General features: G+C 40.9%; 1 protein-coding gene across 2 annotated transcripts in view; it reads right to left on the bottom strand.

The window, feature by feature from the left end:
- Nucleotides 1–19917, bottom strand: part of ACE2 (angiotensin converting enzyme 2) — a 40841-nt gene extending 20924 nt beyond the window's left edge. For both annotated transcript variants that reach the window (XM_021680805.1, XM_021680811.1), the window contains exons 1-8: nt 19680–19917; nt 18708–18997; nt 12272–12430; nt 8850–8943; nt 8023–8166; nt 6473–6585; nt 4423–4528; nt 1843–1940 (exon numbers count right to left, since the gene is read on the bottom strand). In XM_021680805.1, coding sequence (XP_021536480.1) covers nt 1843–1940; nt 4423–4528; nt 6473–6585; nt 8023–8166; nt 8850–8943; nt 12272–12430; nt 18708–18893 — 900 coding nt within the window. In that variant the 5' untranslated portion in view covers nt 18894–18997; nt 19680–19917. The remainder of the gene's footprint in view (nt 1–1842; nt 1941–4422; nt 4529–6472; nt 6586–8022; nt 8167–8849; nt 8944–12271; nt 12431–18707; nt 18998–19679) is intronic.
- Between the last annotated feature and the right edge of the window lie 1304 nt (nt 19918–21221).

Here is a 21221-nt window from a genome sequence, read left to right as displayed (position 1 = left end):
CTCTTTCCTAAAAAACTATTCAACTCAAGCCAACAATCCTTGATCAAGCTCCTTCAAGCGGGGGGAGGCCCTGGTGTTAGGCTCAGTGGAAGACATAAACAATAAGGTGCAGACAAAGTCATGGACTTTTGGAACCCAAAAGGCCTGAGTGTGACCCAGTAGCCAGTAAGTAGCTGGGCCTTGGCTTCATAGTCCGCATGGGAATCTAAAGTTTCAGAATGTTCTGGAACCAGAAAGGGGCAGCAGTAGGTGTCTGCCATCCAGCAAACTCTTCTGGGAGCTGATCAGGGCTTCTTTGGGGAAAAGGACCACAAAGCTAAGTTTGTGCAGGTGACAGATAATTCATAAATCACTTCTGGTGACACAGAAAACTTCCTCTGATTTCAAAGACCAGTCAAGTCTGGTTTTTCTCCTCTATCACCTCAGGGATATGAAACAGGATGTGACACTGGGGATGTTTTTTATTATTGCCCTTTAAAGGCAATATTGGTATTAGTAGGTATGGCATTCTCAAGCAGAAAGAATATCTGTATACCAAAACAGCGCAGGCTAGTAAGCACAGTTAATGTCTGTTAAATGCAGAAGGAACGAATGGAAAATGAGACTGGAAATATTAGGAGTTTTGAGGTCAAACCTTTGTTGCCACTGATTGTCTTTGTGACTTCGGGCAAGACATTTACCCAGGCCTCAGTTTCCTCACCTACAACACGGATCCATCACCATCCCTATCCTGACAGTCTCGTAAGTGTGTTGTCAAGACGACCTTAGGAGAGATGGTGCGTGTACTAACACCGGAAGCAGGCTGAGGAGCTATGTGCAGATGAACTTCTGCTGCTCCTCAACTGTGAAACCAGGCCGAGCACAGCTTCAGGAGTTTGGAGGCCCTTGCAGCTTCACGTTTTTATTTTGCTGTGGCCTTTCCCCAGGAGCATGTTATATATGGGAAGATGTTCACTGCATGGCTGCTTATAGGAAAGGAAATCATGGTGCAACTCTCTGAAGACATTTTATACAGCCAAGAGAAGTATGACCATACATTGTACCCGAAAAATGTAGACTATCAGCTGAATAAAGAAAAACATATAATTATAACATGACTTCACCCATGGTAGGGAACACGGTGAATTTAAACAATTACGCAAGGATGGTAACAAAAAGTAATATAAAAATTATTGTAAAGATTCCTATAGTATTTTTAACAATAATGATTTTTTTAAAATCTTCTAATGATATCATTTTTTCTGTTCATAGAGACTACAGACTGATTACTTAGTGGTGACTAACTCTGGAAAGAGTAATGCCAACCAGTCGATAATTCCACATCTTACTGCTTGACGGAAAACTCAGGTCATCTCCATTTTTAATATCTCTCAGCAAGATCAATACCATACTTATCATTCAAGGTACTTGATGTCACTGACATTGTAAATTACTTTTCCATGAAAAGAGAGCTACATCAGAAATATATTTATTATTTTTTAAGATTTTATTTATTTATTTATTTATTTGAGAGAGAGAGAGAGTGTGTGTGTGTGTGCACATGCACCGGCGTGGAAAGGGCCAGAAGGCAAGGGAGAGGGAGGAGGAAAGAATCTCAAACAGACTGTGCTGAGCATGGAGCCGGGGTTCGATCTCATGACCCTGAGATCATGACCTGAGCTGAAACCAAGAGTCAGATGCTTAACCGACTGAGTCACCCAGGCCCCCCACAAGAAATACATTTAAATTAGCTTAACATTTTTTTATTTACATGGTTTTACATGCAAAAGAAAAGGAAGGAAGAGTGGCAGAAAAAGAAATGAAGTTGAGGATTTAGATTTGGTTTTTAAGGCCTCTTCCTACCTGGTTCACCATTGTATCAGTAACATCTATGTTTGGTTTCTGTCCGAAGGGGACTGTCAGAGGGTACAGGTTTGTCCAAAATCTACCCCACATATCGCCTATTAAAAAAAAAAAAAAAAAAAGATTTTGTTAATACATAGCAAAGGCAGCAGAAGCATAGACCTGATTTTACACAGTGCATAAGTTAGGATCGGTAAATAGGCCACACAGTATTCTAAATTTAATCTAGTTTCTTTTCATTACCTCTTTTTCTGTTCTCTTATTTACAATTTTCAACACTCCCTTCTTTTACTATCTCCTTTAAAAGGTTAAAATGGCAGGAGATTATCCCTGTTTCTCCCATTTTGAATTACAATTCAAAGGCACAATTTATTAAATATATGGAACATCATAGCTACTATAGATTAGAAACAGATTTATATAATCTACCATCCATGGAACAAAATATTGCCAGTTAGACTATTAGTAATTCCTAATATTGGACTCAAGAGAGATCATATAGGATCATCATCCAGGAATCTCTACTAACTAGTAACAAAGTTCCACCTTTATCAGTATACTATAGTAATACACTTAATTGGGTAATTTTTCAAACATCTCAAACAAATGCTAAATTGGATTCCCAGGCCAGAGACCCTAAAAGGCAAGATGGATCTAGAAAAAGTCAATCTAATAGCAAGACCAGGATGTTGGCACCAAAGGAAGGGGGCAACATAACTACATGAAGAATATTCCAGTGAACTCATGTTTTAAACAATAAAATTCAGTAGAGGTAAGGCCTAATAGAGGCCTATGCTTAAATTTTATTTATTTATTTTTAAAGATTTTATTTATTTATTTGAGAGAGAACGAGCACAAGCAGGGAGGAGGGGCAGAGGGAAAAGGAGAAGCAGACTCCTCACTGAGCAGGGAGCCCTGGGATCATGACCTGAGCCGAAGGCAGACACTTAACTGACTGAGTGCCCCTCTGCTTAAATTTTAAAGAAAGGTGTATCCACTATAAAAATATGTGATAAGTGACTTCAGGCTGAAACATAGCTTACATGTAAAAGACCAAAAGGGACCCAAGAGACAGTGTGACATGGCTTCCAAAACACAAATGTGATCTTAAGGTAAATAAATAGAATTATAGTGTCTAGAACAAAGGAAGGCATGGTACCATTTTTGCTCTATATTGGCCAAACCTCATCTGGAGTAATGGTTCAGTTCTGAGCATGGTATTTGAAGAGAGACATCAACAAAGCCTAGCTTGTCCAAAGGAGAACAATTAGAAAATTGAGATTTTAAGGAATGGCTAAAAATCTGTATAGGATATTTCACTGGAAAGAAGCAAAGAGTATATACATGATGGTAACAATAATACCCTCTAAAATATATTGATTACATACTCTTGTGCCAAGTACTATGCTGTGCCTTATACAATGGTTGTTTAAAAGATCCAGAAGGCCATCTTATAGAAGAAGAATGGACATATTCTGGGTAACCTCATATCATGGAATTAGATGTAATGAATGCAAGGCATTAGAGGGGTGTTGATTCAGTCCCACATAAGGTAGAACTTGCTTATAATTGGTGCCACATAGCAATAGATTAGCCTACCTTGGAAGGAAGAAAGAGCCACATCACACCAGATAGGTTTAAGCAGAAACTGAATTACTAAAGAAAGCCTACCAAAGACATTGTAGAGAGTATTTACATATTGCCTTGGAGTAAAAGTCTCCACAGTTCCTTTGTCCATATTCTCTCCTGCTGAGAGAGAGCTTTGGCTCTTGAGAAGAATTAGCCATCAGCAACTTAGCTTGGTAGGAATGCTATGTACGCATGACAGGAACTTTCCAAACACGTATATCTTATTTGGCCTCAGCTTCTAGGGAGTGGTAGAGGGGAAGGAAGGATGGCCACTCTCTGGAAGGGAATTAGGCAATCCAGTAAAGGGCTCCAGGACTTTCATGGTCTATAAAGGCTCTGTGGCAGGATAGAAAGTTCTTGGAAGACTGAGTCTCCTCTTAAGCTAGGCATTTGTCTTCATGGCAAAGACTTCATTCAAAACCCATATAATTCCAAAGCACATACTTTGCAGTGAAAGTAATTGGTGCAGTTTAGAATAAACTTATGAAACTTTCACTCAAGCTATACCTTAATTCTAGAAAGCCTTTCTCTCACCCCTGACCACCCCCAGCCTACCAAGCTTCATTCCTCTGACAATATAATACTAAAATGCCAAACTCCACCTCAAGAGCTTAGCCAATCAATTTAAATTATAAAACTTATTTTCCCCATTTCCGCTCTCATTTGAACTTGGAGTTCTTTCTCTAGTTATCTTAAATAACCCCTTTATCCTTTGGACTGTGGCCAACATAATAATCCTTTATGTGTAAAATAAAGTAATGCAATGGAGAACAATTTTAAATGGCTTTTATGTCGAAGAAAGTGCTGGCAAAATGTGATTTCGATAATGTTACTAACTTCATTCACAAAATTTTCCAAAAGTTTTATGTTGGGCCTCATTAAAAAAAAAAAAAGGTTATTGGTGAAAATAACAGAGAACAAACTACACAAAGAGTTCCTGGAGTTTCTTACCAAGCAAATGGGCTGGGAGGCATCCAGTTGGGCTGATATGGGAAGGGTAGGTGTCCATCAGCTTTGCCCTCACATAAGCATGAAGATGTTCATACAATGGTTGAATCTGAAAGGCCCAGGAAGAAAATTTAAGACCAAGAGTAGTCTACTCCAATTTCCAATCCCCAACACTAAAGATAGGAGCCTCTTTAGGCAAGTAGAATTTCCCTAAATTCTAATCTCTTCTCCTCTCAAATACTCTGGAGAGTTTGAAAGCATCTCTTCTTCCCAGATATTAATGATGACTAGCTTTACTGCTTAAAACAATTAACACACCTGGAGGAATACAGGTCCCAAAATGAAAGCAGATGCAAAAAATATTCATTTTAAAGATGTTACCTACTTCCTTTGTCTTTAAATTGAAGTACATTTACAGCCCATAAAATTCACCCATTTTTAAATGTACAGTTTCCTGAGTTTTAGTAAATTTATACTGTTGGACAAAACTCTTGTCCCCATTTGCAGTCAATTCCAGTCCCACCCCCAGCCCCAGGTCATCACTGAACTGATTGCTATTTCTACAATTTTGTCTATCCTGGAAATTTCACATAAATGAAATCATAAAGTATGTGACCTTTTGTATCTGGCTTCTTTCACTCAGGATGATTTTTAGGTTCATCCATGTTACTGATGTATCAGTAGTTCATTCTTTTTACTACTGAGTAGTGTTTCATTGTATGAATACATCTGAGTTTGCTTCATTTAGTATCTCATGGATACAACTCACTAGTTAAGGACAACTAGGTTGTTCCCAGTTTGGGGCTATTATGAATAATGCTTCTATGAACTTGCATGTGTGAGTCTTTGTATGGATCTATATTTTCATTTCTCTCATATAGATACCTAAGAGTGGAATACCTTAGTCACATGATAAGTGCGTGTTTAACTTTTTAAGAAACCGCCAAACCGCTTTCCCCAGCAGCTGCGCCATTTTGCATTTCTGTTGGCAGTGTCTCCACACCCACACCAGCACCTGCTTTTTTAACCAAAACCATTCTGGCGTGTGTGTGGTGAGGTTTTTTTTAAGATTATTTATTTATTTATTTGAGAGAGACAGAGCACGAGCGGCTGGGGAGGAGGGGTGGGGACAGAGGGAGAGGGAGAAAGACGAACAGACTCCCCACTGAGCGGGGAGCCCAACGAGGGGCTCCATCCCAGGACCCTGGGATCATGACCTGAGCCAAAGGCAGAAGCTTAAGCAACTGAGCCACCCAGGCGCCCCTCTCCAACTTCCATTTTTGATGGCTCTGCCTAACTAAGGCTATGACAGAGTCAGTCTACATAAGAAGTTTGAAGGCACTGGGGCACCTGGGTGGCTCAGTTGGTTAAGCGACTGCCTTCAGCTCAGGTCATGATCTCAGGGTCCTGGGATCGAGCCCCGCATCGGGCTCCCTGCTCGGCGGGAAGCCTGCTTCTCTCTTTCCCACTCCCCCTGCTTGTGTTCCTTCTCTCGCTGTGTCTCTCTCTGTCAAATAAATAAATAAAGTCTTAAAAAAAAAAAAAGAAGTTTGAAGGCACAGGGATAAGCGGGAGATGTGGGAATCAAAATGAAGAAACAGGGAGACACTGAGAAGTGTCCATGGGATACTCTCCTTTCCTTATAAAGACTTTCCTTAGTCGAAGGTAAGGAAACAACAGTATCAGTTGTCCTGAGGAAGGAAGCAAAACCTACAGCTCTGCTAACAAAGTAAGACAGTGTGGGTCCCATGTAGTTCACAAAAACTATTCCTTCTTATAATCTAAAAGACCATTCCTCCCTGTAATCTTTCCTTCTCATAATCTTGCTCTTGGTAATTGCTGGTGAGTTCAGTGGCTGGAAAGGGGAGGAAAGCAGAGCAGTTCTGATCATCCATAGCGGTTGCCCTATTATTCTTTAAAATCTTTTCAAGCTCTAATATTCCATAACTCTGAGGCCTGGGAATAGCTGACGAGTGTGGTAAGAACAAGCCAGAATGCTTTTGGTCATTGCCCCTTCCTCCCATGCACTGCCCTACATCGGTCCCCTGGTTACCTGGGTGAAGGTCTGTTCCACATCTTTAATCAACTGGTCGTGGCTATAGTTATAGCCATTTGGCCACTCCTCTTCATAATCTCCTCTCCAATAATCCCCATAGTCCTCATAATCTGTTTTTAAAAAGGAGAAGTAAGAGAACGTAAGGGAAAGAAAGAGATGAGGCACTGTATACATCGAATAACCTTGCTGGGAGGTTAAAAAATCCAAAGATCTGTCACATTTTTACTGCCCTTCTAAGTGATAGGGCAGTATCCCTCAAAGGGATGAAACGAATAATAATGCTAGCTAGTGTCTGTCAAGCACTTGCTCTCTGCCAGAAATTTTAACGCATTATCTCATCTAATAAGCACAAAAACTCTACAAGATTGACATTATCAAAGTCCCCACCATGCAGATTAGCAGGCTGTTCTTAGACAGTGAAATCATTTGTCCAGGGTTACCCCACTGGTAAGGGGCAAGGCACACTGCGAGTCCCCTAACCCTCGGTCTCTACCTTCTCCAGACTTCAGTTTGTAGCTTTGGCTTTCTACCATGTGATTGGATTTGAGTTTTTAAATTCTCCTTTTGTTTAGGGCCTTATATTTTCACATCTAACTCATCTTAGACCTTGCCACAGGGGGCCTGTGTTTGTTTGCAAATTCCATGTCGGCACAGAACATCTCTCTGCACTTCATGCAGTATCTGTGCATCAGCAAACACAAGCTTGCATTAGGATGTTAGCCGATAACGTTTGCAAATCTGTTCTGATAATGTTTACTTTTACATGCACACTGGCAATGGATGATCAGAAGGAAGAGAGAACGAACTCTTTGGATGGAAGGATATGGTGATGAGCTACTGTCTCCAGTTTGCCTGTGGCTTGAGAATATCAGTTTAAGTGGCAGTGAAAGACATTTAGAAACAACAGATGAAAAAAAAAATTTCTTCCTTCCTCAACCCCAGGAGGCAGTGAATCACCAAAGCAAAATGTTACTCATAATGCCATAGCTTCAGCTCATTATTCAGGCAGGAGAATAAGTTAGGAGATATGGAAATTCTGCCCCATGTTAAGAGTTTTATGACCACACGATCTGAGTTATAATTACAACTGCAGAACAGAATGGATTTCCAGCCTAAATTAATCTGATTTTATTTTCTTTCTGGGACACCATCTTGAGTTAAAGACACAAATGGCCTTTGAGAATAAACTGTGGCCAGATAGGAGTTTAGGTGAGAGACAGTGTCTCTGTCTCCCATCCTGTCTAAGAACCAGAATCCCTACTCAATCCCCAGGCTACCTCAGGTTCCTGATACATCCCCAGACAACTGATTTGTTTGACGCCCTGTAGTTCAGTCTCATTTCTGAGCTCTCTAAACTGTAGAATGTCAGTGCACCATTCCCTATTCCCTAGTAGTTTCTTCTTTGAGACACATAACCTGAATTTGTTCAGCAGATGATCATTAATTTAGGGATACTTCTTCTATCAAAGGGCAGCCTTGGTAATTCATGAGAAATAGCCCACAGCCCCATAGAGGGCTTCAGGACCTCTTTAGACCGGCAAACTTACTGTTGGCTCTTGCCATCTCATTTTTCAGGGCCACATACTCTTCATATAATGGCCTCAGCTGCTTGCCAACCTCAGACCTCCAGCCTTCCCAGGCCCAGAGCCTCTCATTGTAGTCTCTGCTGTTTGCCATTATGTCATCCAAACCTGTCATTGCAAAGCACCCAATAAAAATCAACATACATTTCTAATATTTTTATTTGCAAACAATTATATGAGCTTTACATAATTAAAAGTAAGACTGGCAGACATCAAGGTCATAAGGTTATTAAATGAAATCTCACGATTTATCAATTTCTTCATCCTTGTTATAGTTTCAAAATATTTCTGCAGAGAAAATAAACCATTGAAATCATTTAGCTACTAACTTAATTAAATTCCTTGGAATGTGACAAAATTTACCATGAAGTTTTGTTACAAGTTAAAAGTTCATCTATGTGTTGAAACACCTATTTGGAATCTTATCATCTTTGGATTATCCATTTGAAAGGCACAATGTTATCATCCAGTGCCAATCTCAGTTTTAAAACTTAGAGTAAAAAGGGGTGCCTGGCTCAGTCAGGTAAGCATTAAGCATCCACCTCTTGATTTTGGCTCAGGTCATGATGTTGGGGTCATGGGATCGAGCCCCGTGTAGGGCTCTGGGCTGAGCGCGGAGTCTGCTTGAGATTCTCCCTCTCTCCCCCTCCCACTGCCCCAAAACCCCACGCACAGGCACATGCTCTCTCTCTCTCTCTTTCCCTCAAATAAACAAACAAATAAATAAAATCCTTAAAACTTAGAGTAAAAAAATTAAAATTCACAATCATTTCTCAAAATTAATAACCTACCTGGCTCAAGTAATAAGCACTCCTGTGGATTATTTGGGTTACAAGCTTTTCCCGTACTGTAGATAGTGCCCATTGCATTTAGGATTGTGCTCAACTGCAAATTAAACATAACAAACAATGTTTAAACTGGGAAATGTGCTGTATGGAATGCTAAGGTAAAGATGTCCTTTTGACCATGTGATTTTTTTATGCCCTCAAAATACAGCAGTTCCCATCTTTGCCAAGTATCCTCCTTTATGTAGGGTAGGAATATCTCTGTTAAATTCCCCCGTATTAACTAACACAGAACCTTAGATAGACACACATAATAAATATATGTGGAGTGACTGAAATAAACAGATCTACCAAAATTCTGGGGACGTTGCTCAGGTACACATGCACGGAGACGGGCATTTGTTGTCTTGTCCAGCATTCTCTGAGTACACATTTACTGAACATCTACTATGTCCTACACTCCGATAACTCTGACATGAACAAGTCACTGGTCCTCAAGTCATGGGACAGTGGGGCCATGAAATCATAATTACATAACCAAGTGACAAGTGGTATAGCTGCCATGAAAAAGTGATGTGGCAGTCTGGCGGGGAGTGGATAAATGAAGAACTTGGAGATTCAGGGATGGCTTCAGAGAGGAGGGGGCATTAGCGCTGTGTCTTGGAAGAGAGGTACAAATTAGCCAAGTAGAAAAAGGAGAGAGAAGGCAGAAGCTAAAAGGTGGATGGAAGTTGGGAAAGAGCAGGCATTTTCCAGAAATGATGACACGTTGAAGGAAACTGGCATAGTGATGCTGACTGAGGGAAGTGGGGGATGTAAGGATGGAGAGGTCAGCAGGAGCCAGGTCGTGAGGGGCCATCTGTGCCACACTAAAGAGTTTAAACTTTACCCTGTAGGTAAAGGAGAGTAAAGGTAGTAGAGTTAAGCAGTGCTACTCAAAGTATGGTCTGTGGACCAGTGCAAGACAGTAAATGGTTTGTTTCTATTCTGTGATAAGTACAGGAATCAAGAGAATAAATGTTTTTTTTAAAGAGAATAAATGTTTATAAACTTTTAAAAATCATTTGATATTCCCACGACATCTAGGCATGAGAGCAATGAAGTAAACCAAGTATTGATCTGCAATGGATTGGTAATAAAAGAAGAAAGGGAATAAGAGAGGGAGAAAAGGAGGGAGGGAGGGGGAAGGGAAGGGTAGGCTAGGGAAGGGAAGGGAAAAGAAGGGAAGGGAAGGGGAGGAACTGGTTCTCTTCCACATTTGATTTAAGAAGCACTGGATGAAAGACTCTGTTTCCCTTCTCCTATTCCCTCTTCCATTATTCTTTCATTCTGCTACAAGAGTCATTATCCTAGAACATGAAATAGAGCCCATGCTTAACACTTCAACAAGATCCCATAGTCCAAATGAATCAATCCAAATTCCTTACCATGGCACAAAACTCCTCATGGTCTCTTTGTCTACCTGCTTTTTCAATCTCTCCTCCTTCCTCTCCATTGAACTCATGCATCCTTGAGTCTCCTCTCTTCCCAAACACTCCAAGCTTTTACAGGCATTTCAGCGGTTTTCAACTTTAGCTGCACATTAGAATTACCTGGGATCTTATAAAAATACAGTGTCCAGGTTCCATCTAGCTATCTAGACTCTAAAAGATCAATGGGCAAGGTTTCACATGGTGTCTTTGTGAAAAACATGGGGAAGCATGGAATGGATAAGATAAAGTGGATTAACAAGGAGTTGGATAATTGGATCCAAAGAATGTGGAATAATAAATATCAACGTGTAGGAAGATATATGCCATATGGTTTTATCTTTGTCCTTATCATTAATTTTTTCTTTTTATAGATGGGGATTACAACAGAGTTCCAGAGGACAAGCAACTGAGAAAGAAGACTTTGATGTTAAATAGTCAAATATTTTAGATAAAAATGTTTTAATAGGTTAGATCAGGGGTCTGTAAACTATGATCTGCAGACCAAATACCATCTGCTGCCTGTTTTTGTAAAGTTTTATCGGAACACAGCCACACTCATTTGTTTATGTATTAGCTATGCTGATTTCCTGCTGCAACAGCAGAGTTAACTCATCGTGACAGAGACTATATGGCCCACCAAACCCAAGATATTTACTATCTTTTCTTTTACAGAAAAACATTTGCTGGCTCCCAGGCTAGAGAGATGGGATGAGAGATGTTATTTTAACAGGGCGAATACAGGCTTTCCTAAATTTGAACAAACAACCTAGTTAAGAATAGAATTTTGAAAGCTATCATTTTAGAACAACATTGATGGAAGAGATTTGGAGACTTCATTGACAGTGATGTTGATATGAGCCAACATGGAATTTGACTGTCAAAAAACCCAACCCACACAAACAAAAACCTAATATAGTCCTAGACTGTCTTAATAGATGTAGGGCACAGGAAGCAGACTGTCATATTCCTGCGCACCTTCATGCAGACCGGAACCAACTCAGAGTGCGGTGTTTAGTTTAAGGTTACTGACATAATGAAGACAGCAGCCAGGACTGGTTAGGAAACTTGAAACCACTGTATAGAGGAAAATTAACAGAGTGAAGGATAGTTAGCCTAGATTAAAATAAAAGGACTCAACTAGTTTAAAAAATATATAGCTGCCTTCATTTATTTAAAAACTATTGTAGGAAAGAGCAATTTGGACCAGGAGGCGGAACAAAGTGGAGGTAAAGCACTTAATGCTCAGTGGAGGGAGTATCTCCATCAATTAGGGGGGCCCACCTATGGAATGGATGTCTTGGAAAGAGATGAATCACCCACCTCTAAAGCAGTCTGAGCTGAGGTTCTTAGCCACTTGTTAAAGACATTGCAGAGAAGAGTCAAAAATGAAAGGGGGAAAGAACTGGACCACATACAGGACTGCTCAAGCTTGGCACTATTAACATTTTGCACCACATAATTTTTTGCCATTGGGGGCTGTCTTGTGCACTGTAGAATGCTTAGCACCATCCCTGGCCTCTACCCACTAGATGCTAATAGCTGCCCCCCTCCCCCAGTTATGACAACCAAAAATGTCTCCAGATATCATCAAATGTCCCTGGGGGGCAAAATCACCCCTGGTTGATCACGACTGACATAGACTAAGCATATTCTTCAGGCTGCCTGGTCCTCAGGAAGGTGACTTCTGTATATGGTATGCGTATATAACACAGTGCCCAGACAACACCAGTTTAACTCTGTGTCCTAACATAATTATTACCAGTGACTTCTTTCACTTGCAAAAGGATTCCAGTTTGGATGACAAATTCTGTGGTCACCCTACCTAGGCACAGAGCTCTTTCTAATGTCAGCATCACTATCATCTTTGCAGATAAAGGAAGCAGCCATGGGGATATTAATGTTTAATGTTTCCCAAATATTTCAGCTCTTGGGGTCAGTGCTAGAATGTTCACATACTCGTTCGCTCTTGTCTGCTGAGAGCACTGATGACCCACTGTGCTGAAGGGTCTGCAATTGACGCTTGAGTGTAGAATCCTGAATTTCTTCTAGTGGGTAAGTTTTGGCTTGCTTGGACTGGTTTTTATAAAAGGCAGACCATTTGGCCTCAGCAACATTCTGAAATGACAAAAAATAAAGTTGAAGTCAGAATGGCACTGCTTGAACAGATAGAACAGAAGATGCCGTCCAAAAAACATCTGGTGGAATATCTAATATTTCCAGAGTGGTTTAGTTCTCTACTTTGCTGAAGGTCAAGGCTTAGGTTATGAGTGACCAGGCCATTCTTGGTCACTCTCTCTTTCTGGCCCAGTGCCTAGTTTTCCCAAGGGTCCTATCCCCTGAACTGGAAATGAATTCTCACAGATAATTCACATTGTGGGGCCCTGGAATTTATGGCCTTAGCACTATGACGTGGGTGAGTTAATCAAGGATTTGAGGATGAATGCTCTAAAGGGAGGGCCCAGTAAAGCTCAGAGCAAACTTAATGGGGATACAGCCCCTCATGACAATTGGAACCATAAGAAATGAGAAACAGTTTGCAGTGAGCTCCATAGTGCCACGACTTACCAGAGATTCTGATCTTAAATTATGTTCCCCAAAGAAGGTTGCCCAGGATATGGCCACTTGGTAGCCATGGTGATTTTCTAACAGCAAAAGAAACCAACAAACAGGTGATGATGCCAGAACTCACTTGCCCCCCATCTTGAACATCAGTATAGGCAAGTGGATCTCCAGACTCCTCTAGTACAGTCTTTTCTCAATGTACAAACTCATTTCCATTTTTCAAAGATGAAAATGAGCTATTACTTTGTACACTGTACTTCTCTAGACTATATAAAAGAGGTAGCATATGAGAAAAGTAAGAACTCCATTCTTGGGACGCCTGGGTGGCTCAGTCAGTTAAGTGTCTGCCTTCGGCTCAAGTCATGATCCCAGGGTCCTGGGATAGAGTCCTATATGGGGCTCCTTGCTCAGCGGGGAGCCTGCATCTTCCTCTCCCTCTGCCTGCCGCTCCCCCTGCTTGTGCACTCTCTCTGACAAATAAATAAAATCTTAAAAACAAAAAAGAACTCCATTCTTGTAGTCAGACACCTCTGACTAGCTGTGTGACTTTAGACAAATTACTTACCTTCTCTGAGTCAGTTACCTTATCTGTAAAATGAGAGTAATAATAGGACTTACCTCAAAGGGTTGTTGTAAGGATGAGAAGAATTAACAAATAATAAAATGTTTATCACAGTATCTGATACATCCTAAACATTCAAAAAAGTTAGCTATTTTATAATTTATAGAAAAAAGTTCTTTGTCCTTAAGTTGCTTACAGTTTTATCAGACAGATAAGGTATGCATCATGAATGTTTCATTAATGAAATATAAGAGCATATGATAATGTATAAACTTTGAGTGGTCAGTTTCTGCTATAGGAAAAGAAAGACTCATGCAGGCAACTAGATTTGGCCAAGCCCTCATGGAGAAGACCCTAAAGTAGGTAGGAGTTGGATGGATGTAGAGTACTTTGTAGAATAATTTACTTCATTTGATCTTCCTACTCCCATGAGATAGAAAATCATTCTGTCTCCATTATTCATATCTGCATAAAGGGGCTGAGAGAAAAAGTGGTTATGGCAATCAACTGACAGCATCTGGATCCTGGATCCTGTGGTAGATAAACTCTAAGATGGATCCCATGATCCTTACCTCCGGGTGGTACACATTTGTATGATCTCCTCCCCCTTGAGTGTGAGCAGGAGCCATGATTCACTTCTAGCCAGTGGCATATACCAACAGTGACAGGATGTACATATTTATGTTATAAAAGAATCTTATTTTTATCTTGCTTAAACTTTGTTTCCCTTGCTGACTTTGATGTAGCAAGATGCCATGTTGTGAATGACCCTTTGGAAAGGGCCACGTGTTGAGGAATTGAGGATGGCCTCTGGTTGATATCCTGCAAGAAACTAAGGACCTCAGTCCAGCAGCACACAAGGATCTGGATGCTTACCACTAACCACATTAGCTTGGAAGTGGATTCATCCCCAGTCAAGCCTCAGCTGAGACCACAGTACTAGCCAGGACCTTGATTGCAACTTTAGAAGACTCAGAAACGGAAGATGCAGCTAAGCTGTGCCTGGACTCCTGACCCACCGAAGCTGTGGGATAATAAATGTGTGTTATTTTAAGCTGTTAAGCTTGTGGTAGTTTTTTTTGTTTGTTTGTTTGTTTTTGTTTTTTTTTAAGATTTTATTTATTTATTCATGAGAGACAGAGGCAGAGGGAGAAGCAGGCTCCCTGCGGAGCAGAGAGCCCGATGCGGGACTCGATCCCAGGACCCCGGGATCATGACCTGAGCCGAAGGCAGACGCCTAACTGACTGAGCCACCCAGGTGTCCCAGCTTGTGGTAGTTTTTAACACAACAGATAATTAGTACCAATCCCAAAGGCAGGGCTTCAGGCAGGACTGCACTTTCCAGGCCAAGGAATTTGACTATTATTCTTTGAATTCTAGGGAATCACTTAGGGGCTCCAAGCAGGCACATGACATGATGGGAATGGTGTGTGGTCATGACAACAATGGATCAGACAAGAGATGAAAATAGTGGCAGTAAAAATGGAAAATGATTTCTCTCTTTATTGAGCACATACAAGCCCTCAGGAACTACTTCTCAATTAATCTTCACAATCTTGTGAGGTAGCTGTGATTGTCTCCACTTCACAAATGAGGGAACTGAGGCACAGAGAGGGTAAGTAGCCTTTCCTAGGTCACACAGCTAGTAATTTGAAAGAACCAGAGTGCCAACCCAGATATGTTTACCTCCAAAGCTAACGCTCCTAACCATTGACTATAGATGGTATTCAACACATTCTGTTCTTCTCTGTAACACACGAGTGGGAAGTAGTGAGCTATGGAAAGAAGAGTTTGGTTTTTGGCACAGACTCGTCTATGCAACCCACCACTTATCTCTAAATCCCTGTCCTTCTTCACCCAATCCAGGATGATGTACTGTCAAGCAAAATTTCTGGTAAAACTTTGATACCAAATTACAAGAATGATTTCGTTCTCAGTCTCCTCTGGAAACAACTCACAATCCCCAAAAGGGCCCAGTCTTAGAACATTTTTAAATTATACTGCATATAGGTACTTTGAAGGTATCTGTTTATTATTTATTCAATTTATTTCCACACCTATAAAATAACTCAGGGGTGAAACCTGGGTTTGATAAAATCTCTAGATCAGGGCTCTGTCCACCATCTGATTTTGTAAATAAAGTTTTATTACAACATAGTCAAACTCATTTATGTATTGTCTATGGCTGCCTTCGCCCTACAACGGCAGAGTTGAACAGAGGCCATAGAGCCCACAAAGCCCGAAATATTCACCGTCTGGCCTTTTACAGAAAAAGTGCTCTGCCCTCTTCCCTAGATCTATACATTTACAGGAAATGCAGGGGACAAAAGAGCATGTTAAGCAATATTTAGGGGGCACAATCAGCAAGTCCAAAAAGTGGGAGTTTCTACAGGACCCAAAATTTAATTCTTTGGCAAATAAATTTAAAAAAAAAAAGTGAGGGAGGGACTCTGTAGATTAAAAGAGAGCTAAAGTACATCATTCAAAACAATTGGAAGGAGAGGACCTTGTTAGATCTTGATTCAAACAAAACAGCTGAAATTGAAAAAGAAATAGGGTGCATTTGAATGCTGACTAGATATTTGACGACACGAAGAAGTTATTGTTAAGTTTTTGGCACGGTACTGTTATTAAGGTTGTTTTAAAAGTACTTTGAGAGCGAGAAGGTGCAATACACACATAAAAGTACATCATATTTTGGATTTCCTTCAAAATATTCCAGTAAGTGTGGGGTTGAGTAGAAAACTAAAACAAGATTGGCCAAAGTGTTAATAATTTGTAAACTGGGCGATGGATATGAGGAAATTCAATATACTCATCTCTCTTCTTTTATACATGTTTGAAAATTTTTATGATAAAAAATAAAGAAAAATCATACGACGGAATACTATTTGGCAACAAAACGGAATGAAGTAATGCTACATGCTACAATGTGCAAAGTGAAAGAAGCCAATCACAAGAGACCATGTACTGTATGATTGCATTTATATGAAATGTTCAAAGTAGGCAAACCTATGGAGACAGAAAGTAGACTAGTGGTTGCTTAGGGCCAGGAGCTGGGAGGAAGAGTGATAACTGACAGGCATGTGGTTTCTTTCTGGAGATGAAGATGTTCTAAAATTAGATGGTGGTGAAGGCTGTACAATTCTGCAAATATACTAAAAAGCATTGAATCGTACACTTTAAATTGGAGAAGTTCATGGTGCATAAGTTATGTCTCAGTAAAGCGGTCGTTAAAAGCTCTCTATAGTAAAAGCAAAGAAAAAAACCTCACCTTATCCCCCAGGTCCTATAACTAGGTCTGAAACCCCACGAAACTGCTCCAAACCAAAGGAGTTAGCCAAAATTAGCTTCATGCTCTTTTACCCAGCTGCCTGCCCTTACGCCAAGCAGCAGCGGCTCCTGACCACCGGACTACCCTCTCTGCACGTAGCCGGCGGCCCCCTGCTTCCTTTTTGCATTCTAATATTTTCACTTTCCTTCAAAGGGTCCATGCTTTCTGCAGCTTGGCCACACTTTGTGATTTATGCCCTTTCCTCTCTGGCCTTGGCTCTCATCAACCACTGCAATCCAAAAGTAATAACACCTAATGATCCAGAGATGCTATCAACAACCATCACTCCGTCTCGCTCGATAACATGCCTTCTCGGGGCACCTGGGTGGCTCAGATGGTTAAGCGTCTGCCTTCGGCTCGGGTCATGATCCCGGGGTCCTGGGATCGAGCCCCACATCGGGCTCCCTGCTCAGCGGGGGGCCTGCTTCTCCCCTTCCCTCTGCTTCTCCCCCTGCTCATATTCTCTCTCTCTCTCTCTGTATCTCGAATCAATAAATAAAAAAAAAAAACTTAAAAAAAAAAATCTTTTAACATGCCTTCTCAGCAAAGGGCACTCAGCAGAACTGTTACATGTCTCTTCAGCAGTTGTAACTCCCTCCCACACTCAGAGCAGTAAGACGGTGCTGTTCTCCCATGCTCACAAGCATCGAGCACCGTTCTGTGAGCTTTGGGTATGAATTCGGGCTTCACAGCCACCCTCCAAGGCAGACAGGAGCGGGATGCTCTTTTACACAGGTGAGATAATGAAAGTGCAGAGAGGTTAATTGACCAGCTGAAGCTCACCCAGCTGGAAAGTGCTGGAGCCAGGATCCGGACCTCGGCAGTCTGGCTCCAGAGTCCTGAGGCATGAAGCTGGTACACCTTCACCAGCGCCTACGGGACCATTCAGCTGAGAATGGAAACAAATGCATGGAACACTATAGGTACCTCCAACAGAGATCAAATAAAAAGTGAGGAAAAACCAACAATAAAGAGATCAGGAAAGGTAAGACCAAAAAATAGGAGACAAGAAACAAATGACCTCCTATGACCACACCGGGCTGTCAAAATCTCCAGGATTTCCTTGAGCATTAGAAAAATGGAAAACCTTCTCTTGGGGTATTTCAAATGAGGTGGTAGGTCTCAGGTTGGATCTGTCCCATGAGTGGCAGTAATTTAAACACGCAACCTACTCAACATTTGAAAAAATATCTGAACTACATTTTTGAAGGAATGTATTGCTATACAAGTGTCACAAAATCTTTTCTTAAGTAATATTGCTCAATTTCCAGCACAAATGTGTAAGGACACAGCTTTGGGATCGGTGAGAGAAGAAATTCCTAAATCCTTGCCCCTGTCAAAGCATCTGGCTTTCCCAGAGCATTCTGAGATTTGTCAAAACTGGCTTAGTTTGGTTTTTCTGCGAGGGCTCTGGATGGATTCTGTGACCTTTGGAAGTCCCTTAGAGCTCCATGACAATGAAGGAAGGAACACCCAAATCCAGTCTCCAGACCCATGGTTACTTTAATTACTAGCTAGCTTTTTCACTAAGCCTCCAATTGCATTTTCCAGTTAATGTATCATTTCAGAGAGTCTTTAGATATTCCTGTTGACATTGTAGGCTTGGGAAAATTATTAACTCAATAACTTATGGCATTTCCGTGAAATGCTTTGAAACCCTGATTATGATGAGAATTATGGTGGCAACTTTACAAAGCATGTTCACTGGTTTCTAAGAATCTGGACTGAGACCAGTGAATTATTTTGTAACAGCTTCCAAATGAGCCCCAAGGTCAATTAAGTTTAGTCATCTGGGACTCCAGAATCAGAAATACTGAAGCAAACATCCAATCTCACAACTCGGAGCATTTCTTTGATTTCCCTTTTCAGTTGTACAGGCAGTAATCTAACCCTTAAGAAGCAACAAATACCCCTAGGTAGCCATGAAAACTCACCATCTTTTGGATATTCTCGTCGGTAATATTGGTGTTATAATTCCAAGAAGCAAGTGAACTTTGATAAGACAGCTCTTCAGCTTCATAGTTAAACTTCTCCAAAAATGTCTTCACCAGATCCTCAGTGGTGGATTGAGCAGCAGTTAGAGCAGCAAGGCTGAGAAGGAGCCAGGAAGAGCCTAACATCTTTCCCTATGCACCAAGATCCCATCCACTGAACAACTTTCCCTAGAGTAAAACCTCTTCATGAGTTTTTCCTCTCTCATCAGCCTTTGAACTTGGGTTGGGCACTGAGCAGGAAAGATGAAAAAAAAAAAAAGATGAAGAAGAAGAAGTAGTAGAAGAAGAAACAGTAAACAGTCTGCTGAACCACCATAAAGTTCATCATGGAGAGGACAGATATATAAACAGATTTTAGAATGATTTTTTAAAGTAAATCAAATAAACAAATGTTATTCATTAATCCTAGAGAATCACAGCTCTCCTAGTATTTTATGGCCAGATCAGAACTTGCACATTTAGTTAATATGTTCCTAAAAAGCTGTTAAAGATACACTGAAGGTGTTATAATTTTACAGGGACCAAAGAAGCCTAGATTTAGGGATCATGGGGGTATTAGTGGTACTTACGTGTTTTCCAGACAGGATTTCATTGAAAGTCAGTTATCTCTCCTTTCTTTTTATTTCAAGCTCATATTCACAGAAAGTCTCTCTCTACTTGGATAACATTTTCCCCTCCTAAATAAACGGCTTTGCCCTTGTCTTGATGGAATTCATTTTTTTTCTGATAAATTTTAATTTCCCTGGCCATTTTTTAAAAGTATAAGGCTACCCTCCACTCCACTCCACAGGTTAACTCACCTGATCTGGCTTGGGTAAACTTAAAAAGGCTCGCTTTCTACTTCTCAGATGACCATGTTGAACACTGGTTCTATGGCCGACTTCACTGTGTGCCTCCTTCCCTCTCACTTACCTGTTCTAAACTCAGTCGAGGTCCCAGGGAAGTAAAAATGACTCTGCATGGTGTGAAATTCAAAGAGTGTCCATGTTATGCTCTGGGTATCCAAAACCATGGGATCATGGCAACACAGAATTCAAAGAGACTTCAGTGATTATCCTGTAGAGTCTCAGGAGCTGGATCAGTGTCCTCATTCCCAGGGTGCAGGTATATCAGAGATAAAAGAGTAGAGCCACTTGAAATGGTAGCGCTCATGGGCCAGCTTGACTGTGATTATGAAACCTTCACCCAGGGAAAATATTTCTTCACCCAGAAAAACAAGTCTTCCAGGTCCAGGTGCAGTAACCAAGCTTTTAAAAAAAAGTTTTCATGACTTTCCCTTATTCCACAGTTGTTAAATTAGTGTTATTATAGAACAGGAAAAAATAATTCTAAGTAACTGCTCAAGGCGCTTTGCATTATAATATCTCATTTAAGCATTACAACAAACCTAGAGGCAAATTTTTTTTTAAAAACATTTATTTATTTATTTCAGAGAGAGAGCACAAGCAGGAGGAGCAGAGGGAGAGGGAGAGAGAGAATCTCCAGCAGACTCTGTGCTGAGTGTGGAGCCCAATGCGGGGCTGGATCTCACTACCCTGAGACACGACCTGAGCCGAAACCAAGAGTCAGACACTTAACCGATGGTGCCACCCAGGTGCTCCTAGAGGTAAATCTTTTTTTTTTTTTTAAATCGCTATTATACAGATTATGAAATTGAGGCTCAGAGAACTTAAATAAATTGCCAAACCTCATTCAGCTAGTAAGTGGTAGAGCCGGGAATGCCATGTGATTCTAGAGTACAGACCTTTCCGTTGTAGTCAGTAGTCTAAGAGCAATAACAGAGGTATAAGCAGAAGGACGTGTGCCTTCAGTGAAGATGACAGATTTGCTTTTGCCACACCAAAAAGAGGCGGATTCTTTTTTTTTTTTTTAAAGACTTTATTTATTTATTTGACAGAGACACAGGGAGAGAGGGAACACAAGCAGGGGGAGTGGGAGAGGGAGAAGAAGGCTTCCCACTGATCAGAGAGCCTGATGTGGGGCTCGATCCCAGGACCCCAGGATCATGACCTGAGCTAAAGGCAGACGACTGAGCCACCCAGGTGTCCCCAAAAGAGGTGGATTCTTACTCTCCTTAATGTGAATCAAAATATGCGATCCTTCTAAGAAATAAAGTAATTGACAAATTTAAGCAATTATGATAAAGAATGTTAGAAGAAAGCTGACAGGGGGCAGGGGTTGGGGGGAATCAGTGAATTTTCCAAGTTTCAGTCAAGTACAGCACTTCCCACATTTGAGGAAGCCGGGAGCCACCCACTTCTCATAGGCATTAGGAGAAAAATCAGTCAAGAGAAAGGGGAGCAGCAGGTGAGGCTCTGAACAAAGAGTTGGAATGTTACTTTAATAAAAGCTGAAACGAAACTCTACTCAGGTCACTTCCTGAATGAAGCTCTTGGGTTTAGGAAAAAAAAAAAAAATGGAAGTAGTCCAGTTTCAATTCACTGAGGCAGAAAA

Source organism: Neomonachus schauinslandi, chromosome X, assembly GCF_002201575.2.
Source record: "Neomonachus schauinslandi chromosome X, ASM220157v2, whole genome shotgun sequence".
NCBI classification, from domain to species: domain Eukaryota; kingdom Metazoa; phylum Chordata; class Mammalia; order Carnivora; family Phocidae; genus Neomonachus; species Neomonachus schauinslandi.
This window is presented reverse-complemented; position numbering and strand designations above follow the sequence as displayed.